The sequence below is a fragment of the Physella acuta genome, unplaced genomic scaffold (assembly GCF_028476545.2).
Source record: "Physella acuta isolate Inbredline_101_S28 unplaced genomic scaffold, ASM2847654v3 ptg000161l, whole genome shotgun sequence".
Lineage (NCBI taxonomy): Eukaryota > Metazoa > Mollusca > Gastropoda > Physidae > Physella > Physella acuta.
The window spans coordinates 165,670-185,231 of record NW_026731680.1 but is presented as its reverse complement, the minus strand read 5'-3'; the positions used below and the strand labels follow the sequence as shown (position 1 = coordinate 185,231).

Sequence of the window (19,562 nt, the reverse complement as noted above, 5' to 3'; positions counted from 1 at the left end):
TTAATGTTGAAATACTAGCTGGCCGGCCCGTTGTAGACGACATTACTTTATTACTAGCAGTGATATACTTAGATCACCCCGTTTCTGAAGTACTAGTCGACCTACCCGTTGAGACGGAGTTGTGCGAAGATTGACCCATGTGGTTCTGATGGTGCATACTGACTGATGGTGCGCACGGTGGTCGGCCGTAGTTGCTGAGTGACAAGGGATGGTCGTAGCCACGGTTGTAGTCTGTGGAGAGAATGTATTCAAACATGATATAACTGGCAGTTGGAATGAGAGATCAAAATACAAGACGTCGTACTTAAGTCATTAAATGCTAATTATAAATTAATTATTTAATTCAGAAGCTAGTTATTTATAGAATAGTATTTCTATAATGATTTAATTACAAAATGAAAACAAATTATAAAACTTATGTTAAGTTAAATTTTAACTATATATATATATATATATATATATATATATATATATATATATATATATATATATATATATATATATATATATATATATTATAAGTATATATATATAGGCCTATAGGCTATACATATTTATATATTATATTTATATATGTATATATATATATATATAATAAGTATATATATATATATAGGCTATACATATTTATATATATATTATATATATATACATATATATATATATATATATATATATATATATATATATATATATATATATATATATATATATATATATACAATTCCAACCTATGAGTAGGCTATTTTCTGTGATTTTTGTGAACTAGCCAATCAGAAATGGAGAAAGCAGAACCGGAAACTTACCGCTCCACTTACCGGGTAACATACACGAGTAGGACGAAGGAGCAGACGACTGCAAACAGGCTGGGTTGGGGGGTATGTTGTTGGAGAGAGAGTAGCTTGGCATAGGCGGCATCGAGCTGAAAGTAGAATGCAACCATCGTGTTAGATATGAGAGGCCGAAATATCACAGGCAGCAATGAGATTTACATTTTTACAACCTCTTTGTTAAATATCACAGGCGGCAATGATTTTATAAGCGGCACCAAGTTAAAAATTTTAGTCAACTAATCCTGTGAACCTAGCAGAGGCGTCATTAGAGGCGAGATTGGGGGGGGGTGACACACGACCTAGTGACGCCACTGAAATCCAGTACGATGGTGTTATAATATTGCAACGGGAAAATCCTTCTATCCCCTGTTCTTAAATGAGATTACTGTGTTTGCGTGTGCGAAATCTTCATACCTGAAGATTATGCTCGTTGCTGAAACAATTAACGCGAAACGTTCGGCATTTAAAACAATATGTGTTGACATAAAATCGATTTTTTTTTTGCTAGAAGATTAGGAACTATTTTCTTTAATCTTTTCTTAATATTTGACTCGATTAAAAAAATTAAAATCAAGAATTTGAAAAAAAAAAAAAAATAATTAACACTGCTATAAAAATATTCGATTAAAATATTTTTTGGAATTTACTAAAAAAAACTAGCTTCACAAACTACAGACTGTTTTTATATTTGGTTTTGATGTGTTACCAACCCGTCTTCCGTAACTTTGCCAGAGAACAACTGGCACCTCGCCAAAATTTCTAAGACCACAATAAAAAATGTCAATGTAATTTTGTTCGGTCCAGGGTTGAAAATATATGTTCGAAAAATGTTATTATTTTGATTGTTCAATCTTTTGGGTAAAATATTTTTTTATACGTTAGATTTAAAAATTGAACAGAAATAATGTGGGACCAATGAAAGAAAATCCTTTATTTTGAAATAAGCTACCCATGAACCCATGTGTTTTCTTACACAATGCCAATTTGACTCTGTGATATTATAATAAAAACGATACTGTCTTTATATTTTTTTTAATTAGAGTTTTTCAACCAATACAACCCTAGGGAGAAAAGACGTACGAAGCCAGTCGTTATTAAGTAGGCTCAAACTTGGGTAAACGGGTTGTGTAATCAACACTTTGAGATACAAGCGTACCTATAGGGGTGCGGATGGGGTGGTCATTTGTGTGTGTCTGGGGGGAGGGGCATTTTAGAATTATCTCAAAGAAAAAAAAAAGGGGGGGGGGGGGTTACATTTTTGGTTCATATTCTTTACGGGGCATCAAAAGTAAGAATTCCGTATTTTTTTTTTGTATTTAAAGGGGAGGGGTTGCACATTTGCCTGCTCCTCCACTGTAACACCACACACATTTTGTCTTTACTCAGAAATGTAAGTCAGCACACATGCAACACAAGCTTGCATGTGTGTAGTCTCATAAGCAAACTATTCACTTGTATTTGAATCAATTTTGTTTTCAAAAATAAAACACATAAACACACACACCTATGTATATATATATATATATATATATATATATATATATATATATATATATATATATATATATATATATATATATATATATATGTATATATATATATATATATATATATATATATATATATATATATATATATATATATATATATATATATATATATATATATGTATATATATACAAACACACATATTAAATATGGGAGTTCTATTTTCTTATCACTTCGTAGATATATGTCAACACATACACGTTGTTGTAACTTTATATTATGTTTAGAAATCATCGCTGCCTATACAGTTATACTTCATGTTTTGTGCACATAACATAGCTACACACACCTACAAACACCTACACACACCTACACACCCCCCCACACACACCTACCCACCACACACACACACACACCTACACACCTACACCCACACCCACACACACACACCCACATACACACACCTACACACCCACACCCAAACACACACACATACACACACCCACACACACAGACACACACACCCACACACAAACACCTACACACGCACACACAGACTGTAAGCCACTGACCTGTAGGTGTCGGACATGGATGGAATCGGCTGGTGTATGGCTGACGGCACCCCGGGGTACATGCCGTTGCTGAAGGTGTGGTTGATGGGGAGCCGCGTGGCGCCGTTGCAGACGTCCCTCCTCTGGTTCCTCAGCTTCTCCTCCCTCCTCCATTTGGCTCTCCTGGCGTGAAGATGGTGGGGAGAAGGTTAAGTCTTAAACCCGCTGTCCTTTTTCTGATCACGTGACAATTTTTTTAAACAACCCCCACTGACCAACATGTGACCAAGTTATGTTTAACGAACGCAATCGATAGGGTGATATAAAACTTTATCCCGTTGAGCTCTTATTTCGCTGATTTATTAGTAAACCCATTTTCCATTATAAATCTGCTTTATTATTTAACCAATTTACCACTATAATACTTTATAATTACCTAACCCATTCATTTCTATAAGATTACTTTATTACTTAATCATTTGACCACTACAATACGTTATAATTACCTAACCCATTCATTTCTATAAGATTACTTTATTACTTAATCATTTGACCACTACAATACTTTATAATTACCTAACCCATTCATTTCTATAAGATTACTTTATTACTTAATCATTTGAACACTATAAGACTTTTTAATTACTTAACCCTTTGACCACAATGCTACTTCATTATTAATTTAACCATTGACCACTATAAGACTAAGTTACTCTATCCCCCCCCCCCCCCCCCCCCCCGTAGTACGTCCATCGCCCCTCTGGACGACTTATAACCATTTTCCGTTCCATGGAAATGCTAGGTGCGCTCCGCGGAAGTTTTTTTGAGCCCACAAGAAAAAAAGCATGTCTGAAAGAAACCCTAGCAGACGTAAACTGTAGGTCAATTACCTGTTGCTGAACCACACCTGGATCCTTGCCTCGGGAAGATCTATTTTCTGGGCGAGTCGCTCGCGCGCAAAGACATCTGGGTAATGAGTCCGTTCAAACTCTGAAACATTGGTATCAATACGCCGATAGAAATACATGCTTTATATACACAGCTGTTTAAAAATCGGACTAAAGTAGTTTCGACTGTATTCAGAAAATTATGTGTAATAGACGTAGTCGATTTGTACTTTCAGATTACGGCGGGGATTGGCTGGAAACATTTATTACTCCATAAAATAAATTTTTAATCTGTTTTAAACTGTTGTAAAAAAAACATAGTGAAACAACTAAGAGAACAAATGATGGAGATATTGTTAAAACAATTTGGATTTTTTTTAAACAAGTAGTTTTTGTGTGTGTCTAATTTGATCAGTTTATTTTTCTAATATTTTTAAATGTTAGCATCAAAAAAGAATATGGAACATTATCAATTTTTGTGTTTGCTTTTATGTTAAACAGGTCACTTGGCTGATGCGATAGAATTTATTTCTTTATCTGACCTTACTATATAAGATAATTGTGTGCTTTTAAATAAACAGGTAAAAGAGATATTTCCTGACTTTGGGTTGAGTATAGAATGTAATGAAGAGGTAAACCATTTCTGTAACCTCGGTTTATGTAGGTATAACTTGGTTAGTTTCATGCTCAGCCACAGTGACTTCCCCAATATTGAGCTTGGTACCCATTAGAGCTGAGATGACTCAGTGATTTCCTAATAATGCAAAACTAGTGTCTTTAAACCCCCAGCCCCAGCTTAAGCCAGGTAAAATTGCATCATGGGACGGCATGGTCGAATGGTAGAGCGTTCGACTGCTAACCTGAAAGTCTCGAGTTCGGGTCCCTGGCTAGAGTGGTAGCACGTCCCTGAGCCAACCCAACTCTTATGAGTACCTGACATACGTTAGGGAAGGTAAAGGCGGCTGGGTATAACTCTGGTAACAGTATCCTTTCATATGCCGAGGTCACATAAAGAGGCGAACTCTACTTCACCTGACCCGTGGGCGGCCATTTTCAAAAGGGAACTTTACTATATAACCGACTTAACATTTGGCTTAAAAATGTTTAAACAAGCGGCCTTAATCTTTTGGCCAAAAACGTTTATATAAGCGGCCTTAAACTTTTGAATAAAATGTTTAAATGATCTGCTTTAAACTTTTGGCTAAAGAAAAAAAAATGTTTACAAAACCGACCTTTCTCCAATGATTCTATTTGCGTAGCCGTGAACGACGTCCGGTTTCTTTGTAACTTCCGTTTAAGACGCATGCGCATTTGCTCATCTGTCTCTCCGGTCTGCCCGTCGCTCTGACTTCCGGTGGAGCCGGCGCTGCTAATCAGATCATCTGCAGATAAAAAGACAACAACTGTTAAATTTGCTGGAACAGCAGATAGTGGTCGGCTGCTGGGCTGAAAATTTACATTTTATTCAAGTTAAGCTAGTTGTTGTTGGTATAGATTTGATGTGTATTATAAAATATAATTAATTAAACGCAAATAATTAAGAGTGTTTAGAGTACTAAGGTATATCCTTGGTGAGATTCAGATATTGTTTATCCTTTTCGAATTCATTTTAAATCTGGTTAAGACCCACTTGAGCTAAACGTCATAGGTTTGTAGCTCAAAGTTTTGTTTTTTTTAAATTGTGTTAATAATGTAATTTTTAATTACTTTTAATCAATATGCTTAGTCTTATACTGGATTTCGTAAAGCAAAAAAAAAATTCGTTTGATCTATCGAAAACAAATTTTGTACTTAACAGTTAAAAACGTATTTAAATTTTACAATCCTATATTGCAATTATTCTAAATATATTGTTATATTCAGTATATATATACTGAAAATATATACCACATGATTTCTTTACTTCTAATTTATGAATGCTATGTTACTGCTATGTCTTTACTACTCATTTGCTTCTTTATTAAAATAATGATATTATGTTGTTTGTTTTAAGCCAATGTGAAAAAAGGCCTTTGTGTCTACTGTTGTTAACGGTATGGAATAAATTGAATAAATAAAATTGAATACAAATATTTTTGTATAAATTTTATTTAACAGTATGTTTCTGTTGTCTTTTGGCGTTTCAATGAATTCATATAAATCATGCGGTTATTTTAAAACCACGGACACGCGTCACTTCCGCCCAACACACGTGGCAGACGAACCCGTCAGGAAAGATGATGTAAATGAGGTCTAATGTCCATGCTAGAATCAACAAAGGGCGCATGCGCGGGCAGTTGGTGCCGGGTATCGTAAAGATGCGCCCCTAGACCTCACCCCCACACAGCATCCCATCAGTTTCGCTCCCAGTAAGAATAAATAAAATAGAGGGGTGGTTTTTTTTTCTTCTAGAATAATCTAGAAGATCGGTGGAAGAAGGGATGGAACCGACCGCATGAAACTCAGGAGCGTTGGTCAAACAATCGGGCGTCCACGTGCCTCTTGCCACTGCGGCAGGTTTTGGGGTCCCGGGCTGATTTGATGGCAGGGGGTGCGGGTCACGGGGGTGCGACGAGAGGGGTCAGAGTGTGAGCGCATCCGCACGTGAGATGTGAGTGGACAGTTGTCATGACGCGCGCACACGGACACGGGGGACAATAGACAGGAGATCTGACGAGGTTATCTCCCTCTTCTGGTGCGCCATTTGTTACTGCCCCTTGCTTTTAAATACTTGGAACCGACGCGACCCGTTTCATCAAATATTCTGACCCTACTCTCCCCCTTTCTCATTCTAAAACCCGATTCTGAAATTTTATTGTGGACTAAATATCGAGATCAAAAAATCTATACGGAAAAGACTTCTACAACCAATATACATTAATCTAGATGTAGGAATTTCTTTATTCTTCTGTAATCGTTCATTTTATTCCCTTTGACTTATTTATCAAAAGGTGCAATTTTTATCCAGTCCAAGTTATATCAAATCAATTCCAATTTATGTCTAAATGTTAACCGGATAATAGCTTCAACAAGCAATTAAAGTGGTTAAAATCGTGTATCGGGAAATTGATTGTTAATTAATAAAATACATAAATATATATATATTACTCCGTTAAAATTGATCATAAACACGACTTAACTTTGAATGAATAACACGAACACTAAACAATAACATGCGTCGTAATTAAAATTACGTAATTAAATTTAATAGATGGGGAAAAATATTCCGCAACGTTCAAATTGTGGGCAGTTTATTCTGCTAGTTTGACAAGGCTGACTCGAAATTCGTCATTTAAACAGAATTAGCTAATGACGGAACGTCAGAGGGCCATCGAAATACGGAGCCACGATTGGGCCGGGTGGATTTTGGTTGAGCTCGTTAATCCGATTATCCATGGAAACGATACGCTCCGCTGATTAAGGAACGACCGGTTTATTTAGCGCTGGGTCCCTTAGGATATGCAACTCACGGGATATTTTTTCGGGGGCAAATTTTCTGAATATCTTTATAAGCGCTTTAAGATAAACTTTAGCTAGTTGTGTTGTGTTTTAATGAATGATAATATCAAGGGATTGTTCTAATTAACAAGTAATTGAGTTTGATGATCATAGTTGCATATAACATGTTTTATATTAGGGGCGTAAATATATTGTGAAAAAAACAACATGGCATCTTAGTAAACAAATGATATTTTGTCATTATAAAATAAAGTCATGGATGATCTAGTTTATGTTATATTTCTATCGTGACTTTATGATTATAATTAAGCGTAAAAGAACGTTTTTATTTTATTTACTGAGCATTTACTGTTTTTTAAAGTCGGTTTTTAATTTTTGAGAAGTTAATTACAATGTCTGGAGTGTGTTTATAATATATGATGAATAGATTTATTCCAGTAGTTTCCAACACAATACAACAGCATGTAGATAGTCTTCTAAGATGTAATTTAAAAACAGAAAAGCTGTTCTTATTGTCCCAGCCTTCACTACTTAGAGTTAAAACTAAAACAAACTAACAGACAAACATACACATGTAAAGTTTTCTTGAGAGAGGGTGTTTATTTTCAAACGTACACCTCTTGTAAATCTATACCTAGAGAAAATACAAACACCCATTATCCTAAAGAAATCCTGTTTATCCCTGAGCCCTATATGATTGGTAAGACTAGGTAGCGGAACACACCCAAACATCACGTCCATGCTTAACCCTTTTAGTTCAACACTGCGTTAACCCTTAACATGGCAGACCCTTTTGTTGGGTTTAACAACGGTGCTGGCACTTGAAGGGTTAAGATAATTATTTTGACTTTACGGACAGAAACGTGCTTAAAAGTCAAACAGATCGCGTGTTTCACGTCTTTTTTTTCACATGTTTTGTAATGAAACATGTAAACAGCATATTGTTTGTTTTCACGTTAAAAGAAAGTGGTTGGGGAGGGGGGGGGACTGGTCCGTAGAAAGAGGTTGATGTGACTGTTATGACGTCAGCCGTGGATTCTTATTCTTACAAATGCAGGTTCTCGTAATGTTGACGCCATTTTAATTTTTTAAAAATCTATTTATAGACCATGTTTTAATATTTTAAATACTTTGCTATACGAGATATAAAAAAAAATAAAACATTTTACGCGCTTTAAACAGAAGAAAAAAAATTAACTTAATTTCTTTTTATTTTAATTTTAAATAATATAACATTTTTTAAGAAAAACTTTGTAACTATTCGGTTATTGTAAAGTGCATATTTATCCTAAAGCTTATATAGGCCGTAGACTATACTTTGGTTTAGGTTTGGTGCAGGTTTTAGACTTTGATTTAGGTTTAGAGCAGATTTTAGGCTTAGGTTTAGGTTTACATCAAAGATTAAACTTAGGTTTATGTTTGTGGATAAAATATATTTTTCAACGATACTAAATACAGGGATGCCAGTGTAAAACTTATCGCCAAGAAACTTTTTATTTTATTATTTAAAGAATAAAACCTTTATATTCAAATACAATTAACTGAAAAGTAAGATCGGAATGAAATAAGTTTCCATATTTTCGCAATCGTCAAAGCTTCGCGAAGATTAAAAATAAAACTGTGCGTCTTTACGTAAAGAATCGTACGCGCGGGGGAAATATTTTTTTTCCTCTCTGTCGGGGAAAGCTGAAACATATTTATCTTCGCGCTCCAAACAAATCGCGAAATGAAAATAATGCTGGGAATTGAACGGGCAGGAGAATGACTTTCACCAGCGAGAAGGTTTCTTCGCGATTTTACTCGTCGCTGTATAAGGCGGAGGGTGATTTTGGTTCTTTAGGCTGAAAGGGCGCTAGACTAGGCGTCGGCAGGGTGCACAAAAGACACGCAGCCCCGGCGTCGTATTTAAGGGGCGAGGGGCGGGGGCGTAAAGCGACGTAGCGATTCTATGCGAGAAACATCGGCGCAATTGTCTATGAAAATAAAACGGTAAAGTCGTTTGATTTGAAGTTGGGGGAATTTTTCACCCGGCATCCGGAGCCAATAAAAGGTAACAGTTGTCCGTGAAAATAGACAAAAAAAAATGTTGATAGCTAATTAATTGCTTGGAATGAATATGGCGTCGCTTTAATTTTGAATTTAGTGTATTAAAGGAAATACGTTCAGGGTCTGAAAATAATGGGGGGAAATATTTTTTGTAAAAGCGCCATTTTTGTGTGAATGGGATAAAAAATAAGAACATAATGTGGGAAGTAACGTAAGGTGAAAAAAAAAACACAAAACAAGAGAAACACAGGGGTTATAGTTCACAGGGTGCAAAACTGTTACGTCACAGATTTGGCTTGTTGAAATTTTGGGCGGAAAGAATGAGAAACAAGAAATTAACAACAAAGTCATTTAGAATGCTATTGTGGTAAGGTTTGCTAATTCAAAACGAAAATCAGACATTTTATATATATATATATATATATATATATATATATATATATATATATATATATATATATATATATATATATACAGAGGGAGAGATAGAGACAGAGAGAGAGTACAATTTTAAAAAATATATTTGTTTTAAATTAAGCGAGATTGTATTTCTGGCACATTTAATCTGAGCACTAATTATGATTAAAATTGGTAAGCGATTTATCTGAAAATTTCTTCCCATAATCTGTTGAGATTAAACTAAATAAGATCGGATGCATTTCTTTTTTATTTATTTAAAAAAAAAATATACGTTGAAATTTAAACCACTACGCAGCGGACGTGAAAATTTCCGAACATTCGGAACCGCCAGTAGGAAGATTCCCTTGCCGTTTGATCTCTGATCAGTGCGCACGCTCAGACCAGCCCTTCCGGTCGTCGAGAAACCTCTTTGTGGCCGGAGGGCCAGAGCGGAAGTGGAAATTAGGGCAGCCTTTTTTTCTGGGACTATGTCAATTAATTATTTCATATCCGTGTCCTGGTCCTCCGAACTTGCATAATTGTCCTCTCCTTGTCGTCTTCTTGTCTCAGGGTAAATTATAACTACTTGAGGACTATTTCAAGCTACGAATTCCCTCCCCCCCCCATACACACACACACTTTTAGCATCGAAATCTTTTCAAAAACATCTAATCCTGTTGAAAAAAAAAATCTCTTTTAGAGGTAATTACTACTTTTGGTTACTTCCGTTATTGAGGTGGAATCCAGACACTTCTAAAAGGCGTTGAATCATAGGGTTAACCCGACGATAAGCGTCATACACCCGGATTATTTTTCGCGGTAGGGTTTAGGATTTGATCGCGCAACAATACGTCATCAACACGAGTTTTTCTGATTGCGGTGAAGGGTCGCACGTTTACCTCTCAGGTCACATCAGCTGACGATTGTCTCCCTTGACTTAACTCGTGGTTCTTACGTCCCTTGACCACGGGGTATTTTGACACTCGCGAGCGGGTCTCTGGGGGGGGGGGGGACGGGAATTAGGATAATCCCCATGGGTGCTAAGGCATGTGTACGGTTGGGTTAATTGCGTCTTATGAGTATAATCCGACACGGCTAAATGAACATTTGACGTGTTATAATTCCACATTCTTCTATAATATATTGTCACGTGATCAAGTAAGTAGCAAGGTGATATGTAAAGTGGTTGGTCCCTATCGCAATATAGAATGTACGAGGTTCGCATGTTGAAAATTAACACTTTCCATATCACAACTCATCAGACCTTAGCTAATCAGTATTAAATCATCTCTTCAACAAATTTTAAAGCTTAATATAAATATATCCATATAACAAAACATCTATCTAACAAACTGAGCATAAACTTTCTATATCAAATATAACATAGCTGCATGTAACAAATTGATTAATAAAACACTTAGCTCCGTATAACAAAAACTATATAAAACATACTCTTAAGGGAATAAACTATTATACCAGTCTATATTAATATAAACTCCATTTAGCAAAAATTATAGAACAGTAGCTCAGGATAACATACCAAATAATAGAAAAGAATATCAAAATAACTAACTATAACCTATATAATCAAACATCAACGCTGCAAATGTCAATTAAACTGATATAGTTTTTCCCCTGAAACACAGCCGTTTAATTATCCGAGGAACTAAAAATATTTAGACCCACGATTTAATTGTTACAGGAATCCCGCCAATCTTATTTATTTTTTGAATCGTTTCACTCTCCACAACATGAACCTCGCACTTACCCCCACAAGCCTGTCATTGTAAAACTAACTCTGGTGAAATCTGTACGCTCTCATAGAACAAGGGCATTAACTCCAGACCAAGGGCGTTAACTCCTGGGTAAGGGCGATAACTCTACAGATCTTGGACGTAGAGATCTCATCCATCATTCGAATTGGAATGTCAAAGCAAGTTTAGGTGATCCTAAACACAGACCGAGGAGCCAACACTTGTGTAATAGAAGATACAGCGCTCTTCAATTTGAAGAAGACTTAGAGTTTTGAACCTGCGATTATATTGTTCTATTGTTGTATACACAACTTTTTAGTTCGCGGGCACAGATGGTAAATCCATTGTTGACATGGATATTGTTGTGGTACAGCTATATGCAAGAGCGTGATATTGTGATTGTCTAGTAGCCAACGAACTGAATTACGAACCTGTGCAGTCAGGTTTAAAAATTATACAGCGCCTAAGTGGAAAATATGTGTTCATAGTTTTGAAGATAAATTACGATTAAAATCAAAATATGTGTTCGGAAGACGAGGCATAGTTTTAAGATAAATTACGATCAAAATCAAAATATTTGTTTGGAAGATACGGCATAGTTTTGAAGATAAATTACGATTAAAATCAAAATAGGGCCTACGTATTTGGAAGACGAGGCATAGTTTTGAAGATAAATTATGATTAAAATATCAAAATACGTGTTTTAGAAGACAACAATGTGGTCGGACAGATAAGGCTTATGTTTGTTAAACCGAACAATCCTGAGTTCAAACCCCAGGGCGGATGAAGTTCGACAGCAGGGGACAACAACCCATCTAGGAGAGACAACTCCAAAATCAAACAACTGCTGCCTTGTAATTTATTCTTGAGAGGACTAAGGCAAATCAAGAAAGATAACCAGCCACATAACAAGTTGACAGGTTATACCATATTAACTGTGTTCGATGAAATCCCGTCCAACATTAATTTTAGAACGAGAAGATGACGATGCATAATTTTGAAGATAATTTTGCGTAGTTAAAAATGTATCAATACTGGACATACGTTGTTGTGACAACGCCTTCATATCGACCTGTATCTACCTTCGGCGCTGAAGATATACTATAGTAGCACTTCACTAACAATGCCTGCTTCTATACTTGTTATCACTAAATTTATGTTGTAAATACAAGAGCATGTAGAATGTCTCAAATAAATTGAGTTGAAACAAAACTCGAAATTCTGAAGCCGGTACGGAATTGTTAACGTATAGTAACTAAAATATAAAATCGAACAAAACAAATAAAATAAAAAGTTTTGTCATTGGAAGGTTAGAATTTTGAAATAGCATCAAGAGGAATTTTAGGATTAGAGTTAGAGATAGGGTTAGAGATATGGTTAGGGTAACTAGCTATGGTACGCATTAAAGCTCAAATTCTCTGGGAACTCTTTTAGTCTGAAACCTTCGCGTGGAGTGGATGGTGTGGTTGTATTTCAAAACATTCTAAATTACTTCCCCTTTCTACTGGACACTAATTTAGCTCACTCCTTTCTACTTCATGTTCGCCGACTGTTTTAATTCCCCCCCCCCCCTCCTCCGTCACTCCCTCCCTCCCTCCTCTCGCCATTTTGTCACTCCCGGCTCTTCACGGTCCGTCACACTCACACCCTGGCACGCGCTCCCCGCACTGCTCACGCTAGCCACGCGCGGAGGGAAACGGAAACGTATGTGGCAGCATGGGAGATCCACTGTGTGCGTCCTTGACCTCACGATGATACCCAGCGGGGTGAGTTCCGTGGGTCGGGGACGTGTTTCCACCGGCCCCGCGCGCTTTGGCTTAATTAACGCGCTTTAAAGTTCTACGAGCGCAAAAAGTTGGTGGCGATGGGGGGGGGGGGGGGGGGGGGGGGGAGGGTACTTCGTTTTTAAATTAAGCGAATATTGTAGTAGCTTTAATGCTTACATTAGGCCAGCAAATATGGACACATGATATTCTGTTATATTTTTTCTTCTTTATTTTATCTTTATGGGTGTAGGGGAGGGGGGATGGTACTTCGTTTTTAAATTAAGCGAATATTGTAGTAGCTTTAATGCTTACATTAGGCCAGCATATTTGGACACATGATAATATGTTGTTTTTTTCTTTTATCTTTATGGGTGTGTTGCTTTCGTTCGTTATGATTAAAACGCAATATCTAACTCTGTTATTTATTCTAATTCATTTGACCATGTTTTAATATTTGTCTTCAACAAATAAAGAATGTATTCGTAAAACGTGCCACTGTTCTTAAACTGTGTGCATTGGTCCTACCCGGTTTGCGCCTATGTTGTGTTTGTGTGTAGGTTTTTTTTTTTATGTGACTATAAGTGTCTGTGTACTTGTGCTGTTGTTGTATATATCCGTTGTGTTTGTGTGTGTGTTTGTTTGTGTGTCTGTGTGTGTGTCTGTGTGTGTGTGTGTATGCGTGTATGTGTATGTGTGTATGCGTTCATGCGTTGTCTATTTATTTTAGCATTTTGTTACCCGCCTACTTAAAAAAAAATAGCAATTGTTGTTTTAGTAAATTATTAACTATCTTCCAAGTTTGTTATGTTTTGTTGAAAGTGTTTAGCTCTTTTGATGAGACGCTGTGGGTGGTTGCAATCAGACTTCAATCAACTGGTGAAATGGTAGTTAAAATTGTTTTTTTAACCTTGTTAAAACCTTTTTTAACCTTTTTTTCACATGTAGGCAGTTCTCTGTTACATCCCTGCTACAGCTGATAAATTTTTACCAGTGTGTGACTCAGCTCTCTACAACCAGGTTGTAAATAATAAATTCGTTTAACGACTTTCTTAGTGGAGCGGACAACTTGAAAACTACACACATGAAATTGATACGTGTATGCGTAATGAATACAAGTACAATGTTGTTTTGTTTTAGTTTTTTTTTTGGTATTGCTTGATTAAGTTTACATTTCATACTCGGCCAGTTTCATTCAGCACGGCTTTCTCGTATGATGGAGCGTGTGGCTGCTAACACGAAAGTCTCGAGTTCGATTCTTGGTTCAGACTTGTAGAGCATACGACAGCTAACCCGAAAGTCTCGAGTTCGATTCTTGGTTCAGACTTGTAGAGCATACGACTGCTAAACCGAAAGTCTCGAGTTCGGATCTTGTTTCGGACTTGTAGAGCATACGACAGCTAACCCGAAAGTCTCGAGTTCGAATCTGGGTTCAACTTCCGTAGAACGTCCCATGAGTCCACCCAGCTCAAATGGGTACCTGAATTATGTTGGGGGAAGTAAACGCAGCTGGGCATAGTGCTGACCACACGAATCCTTTCATATACCAAAGTCAAGTAACATATGAACTCTAATTCATCTACCCATGGGACCGCTAGGTCTAAAGAAGAACTTGATTTACTTTTACTACTTACTCGGCTTCCATGCCCCTTACCAAAAAAAAACAACTGTTACCCTGGCATTTAACCTAATCCTAATCTTAACCTCAAGGCCCGGCTTAGATAGATGAGGTCATCAACCGTTGACCTGATTATGTGTATGGTTGGTAGATACGAACCTCAACAAAGGAGTCTTAAAATTTGATCTGAGGAGCAGCGAGACAACAGAAGTAGGAAATTAAGGAAACAACAAACCCGTGACGTCATCACATACCGTGCCACTCACTTTTCTTCTCGTGCAGGAGATGGTGCGAGGCGGCCTGCGAGGGGGAGTAGGCCGAGGGGTGCGCCAGCCCGCCCATGGCCGACACCGTGGGGGTGTACCAGGGGTTGGGGCGCGGCCAGCCCTGACCGTTGAGGAGCCCGAGCTTATCGTACATGGAGCCCTGGCCCATGACTTTCTGGTTCTCGCTGGCCAGGTTACGTAGTACTCGGTTGATGGAGGAGACCTGGGGTAGAGAAATATACAGAGGTTAAGGGTGTGTGGTGGTATAGGTAGCAGGGGTAACAGGGGTAACAGGGTTTAAGGGTGTGTGGTATCATAGGTAGCAGGGGTTAAGGGTGTGTGGTGTCATGGGTCACAGGGGTTAAGGGTGTGTGGTGTCATGGTGTATGGTGTCATAGGTAGCAGGGGTTAAGGGTGTGTGGTGTCATGGTGTATGGTGTCATAGGTAGCAGGGGTTAAGGGTCTGTGGTGTATGGTGTATGGTGTCATAGGTAGCAGGGGTTAAGGGTGTGTGGTGTCATGGTGTATGGTGTCATAGGTAGCAGGGGTTAAGGGTCTGTGGTGTATGGTGTATGGTGACATAGGTAGCAGGGGTTAAGGGTGTGTGGTGTCATGGTGTATGGTGTAATAGGTAGCAGGGGTTAAGGGTGTGTGGTGTATGGTGTATGGTGTCATAGGTAGCAGAGGTTAAGGGTGTGTGGTGTCATGGTGTATGGTGTCATAGGTAGCAGGGGTTAAGGGTGTGTGGTGTCATGGTGTATAGTGTCATAGGTAGCAGGGGTTAAGGGTGTGTGGTGTCATGGTGTATGGTGTCATAGGTAGCAGGGGTTAAGGGTGTGTGGTGTCATGGTGTATAGTGTCATAGGTAGCAGAGGTTAAGGGTGTGTGGTGTCATGGTGTATGGTGTCATAGGTAGCAGGGGTTAAGGGTGTGTGGTGTCATGGTGTATGGTGTCATAGGTAGCAGAGGTTAAGGGTGTGTGGTGTATGGTGTATAGTGTCATAGGTAGCAGGGGTTAAGGGTGTGTGGTGTCATGGTGTATGGTGTCATAGGCAGCAGGGGTTAAGGGTGTGTGGTGTATGGTGTATAGTGTCATAGGTAGCAGGGGTTAAGGGTGTGTGGTGTCATGGGTAACAGGTCAATGGTGTATGGTGTCATAGGTAACAGGGTTTAAGGGTGTGTGGTGTGGTGTGTCATCGGTAACAGAGGTTAATGGTGTGTGGTGGCATGAGTAGCAGGGGCTAATGGTGTGTGGTGTCATGCATAGGTAACAGAGGTTAAGTGTGTGTCGTGTGTGGTGTCATAGCTAACAAGTGTTAATGGTGTGTGGTTGACAAACACATGTTAATAATATGACACAGGTATGAGCATGGACTAAATACACACACACACTTTATTTCTCTCTCTCACACACACACCCATATATATACATACATATATATATATATATATATATATATATATATATATATATATATATATATATATATATATATATATATTATTTAACTTTGTTAAGTAAATAATCCTCGGAGTTATATTCACGAAACAAATTTTACAACACTAAAAATTAGTAATTAACGTGTTGATAAACAAATATATTTATATTTATTTCTCTCTCTCACACACACACCCATATATATATATATATATATATATATATATATATATATATATATATATATATATATATATATATATATATTATTTAACTTTGTTAAGTAAATAATCCTCGGAGTTATATTCACGAAACAAATTTTACAACACTAAAAATTAGTAATTAACGTGTTGATAAACAAATATATCTTTTGTAATACATATCTTGTAACCCGTCTGCTATAAAAAACAAACAAATGACCAGTGGTCATGATGTCCCACATAACCACGACTGCCATGACAAATGGGTTGACAGCTCGCCAGGCTGGCACATACCTCATTAACCCGCTGACTTACGGGCTGACACCTACTCGCCTGTCACTAGCTGGTGTAGGCCCATATGTCGGCCAGGGGTGCAGGGGCGGCGTGTGGTGGTGGGGGGGGGGGTACAGGCACTGTACACACTGTGTGGTAGTCTCCTTACAACTATCGCATCTACATTAGATATGCATACGTGCTTTTACATATATACATTTATATGCATACGTTTGTATAAAAAATAGATATGCATAAATACATAGGTAAATCGAACTATATATATATATATATATATATATATATATATATATATATATATATATATATATATATATATATATATATATATATATATATATATATAAGATGATGAAAATGGTAACTTCAATCTTTATTGGGTTTATTTCAACAGGTGAAACTATGGCCAGAAATAATAATGAATAACTGCTATGTTTAGAAGATGAAATTCTGACCTGATTGGATGTATCACGTATATCGATAACTTCCGGTCGGTATGCTTAACTCACGACAGACTAAACACTTGTTTTTGTTTGGTGAGCAATGTTAACTGTTTTTGTCTAACTTTTGAGAGTTCTCAATTATTTGCTGCCTTGAAAATATACTTCTACTATAGTTTTTCTGATAGTATAAAATGATCTTTTAAGTATAATTTCTGTTTTGGTGGGGAAAATAAAACAAAAAAATAAATTTGTATTCTTGAAAATGGTAAAAAAAATGTGTATGGTTAAATTTTTTCAACTGACCTTCTAGATGTAACATAATTTGTTTCTAAAAAATTAATTTTATCAACAAAAATATTATTTTCGTTACAATTTTAAAAATAGAGTATTTTGATACAACTAAACTATGTAATAAGAGTTTGAATGTGTAGTTCTTTATAAGTCTGGTATACAATCTGTTCAATTATCTGCAGTAAACGGTGTGCAATATATCAAAATTTTCCTATTTATAGTTTCTAAAATTGACTAACAAACACAAAAAAAAAAAAAAAAAATAAACGTAACAAAAATATTTCAACAATTTGTCAAGGACAAATTATTCCCATTTGTCATTTTATTTACAAATTACCACCACAAACCCCCCGTCACGGTGGGATTAACTGAAGCTTACAATAGGAGGGCAGGGGCGGGGGAGTCGCTCCTGGCATGGAAGTTTTACTGCCGCCAACGTCTCGTTAACCCTTTCCTGGCCACCGAGACATATGTCGAGGTGATGCCGAGTGTCACACAGACGAAAAAAAAAAAAAAAAAATCCGGGGAGGTGAATGTATTGCAGTCTGTGCCCAAGTTTAGCAAGACTGCGAGGGGAGACAACACCAGATTTAGCTAGGTTTTTGTTTTTTTATTTATTGTTTCTACCAGATTAAATTCTGGTGGGTTATGAATGTGTGTGGCGGGGAAGAGAGGGGGGAGGGGAAGGTGGGATGTGGGGGGGGGGGGCTAAAATACATTGCCTGGACATATTTTAATTGTGTCATCGTTTTGTTTTTACACAAATGGGCATTACTAACTACACGCACACCTACGCATCTCTCTGTCTGTCTGTCTCTCTGTCTCTCTCTCTCTCTCTCTCTCTCTCTATATATATATATATATATATATATATATATATATATATATAGGTTATATATATATATATATATATATATATATATATATATATATATATATATATATATATACATATACATATACATATATATTTATATACACAGATATATGCACTGAACAAAGTAGTATACAAAGCAGTATATTAATAAATGAGTTTGTGTAAATATAAAAACATATATTGTCTTATTTTCAGTACTTGAGTGAAATAAAGTAATCGAGAGGTAATAATAACAGTAGAAAAGGGTACTGTATATCAACGCAAAACTAAGACTAATTACGTTGCTTAATTAATCAAATGACGCAGAAAAAAATGGAATGTAAAAACAGGTATTTGTTGATTGCATCTGGGACCATCTTGGATTGTCTCCCATTTTCACAAAAGACATTTAAATACCCTAGCATACGTGTGTTGTTGTTTTGTTTATTTTATAAAGACAATCTTTTTTTCAAAAATCTGCAAGCAACATCTTACAGGTTTGTCGTCTTTAGTTTGTAACTTGTTATGTGTAATCTAATTAGTAATTTAAAAACTTGTTGAAGGAACATAGTAAATTAATTATTAAAAAAAAAACTGTATGGGGGAACGTTCCATTGAAAAGTCTTACACCAACGTGCAAGGTGTGGGAAGACCAGCTGCCGGCTGCAGTGCCGGTCTCCGGCTCCCCTTAATGGCACGCCGATGTCGTCTCGCTCAAATCTCGCGCGGCCACGGGAGCGGAAAATTGGCTGACCTCTGACACCAGAGAGCCGGCCTTGGAGTCATTAGCCCAGACTGTATCGGGAATGTGGGGTCCCTCCCACTCCTGGCTCGCACCTCTGTGTCTCACCAATGCATGAGAGCGATCCCCACCCCCTTCCTCCCCCCCCCCCCCCCACACACACACACATAGTTTCTCGCTGCCCCGTCCAAGTCCTCCCTAAATGTACATTTCTTCTTCTTGTATAATTTTTAAAACTGAAACAAAAACCACGTC

The 19,562-nt window shown here is 37.1% G+C and overlaps 1 protein-coding gene across 6 annotated transcripts in view; it reads right to left on the bottom strand.

Annotated features, from left to right (window-relative positions):
• The window catches only part of LOC131935831 (paired box protein Pax-6), a 102,885-nt gene that overhangs the window by 4,734 nt on the left and 78,589 nt on the right, over positions 1-19,562 (bottom strand). For 3 of the 6 annotated variants that reach the window (XM_059292520.1, XM_059292525.1, XM_059292521.1), the window contains exons 6-11: positions 15,032-15,266; positions 4,992-5,141; positions 3,763-3,862; positions 2,894-3,055; positions 807-922; positions 106-231 (exon numbers count right to left, since the gene is read on the bottom strand). In XM_059292520.1, coding sequence (XP_059148503.1) covers positions 106-231; positions 807-922; positions 2,894-3,055; positions 3,763-3,862; positions 4,992-5,141; positions 15,032-15,266 — 889 coding nt within the window. The remainder of the gene's footprint in view (positions 1-105; positions 232-806; positions 923-2,893; positions 3,056-3,762; positions 3,863-4,991; positions 5,142-15,031; positions 15,267-19,562) is intronic. The other 3 variants (XM_059292523.1, XM_059292522.1, XM_059292524.1) reach the window with 3 other exon arrangements.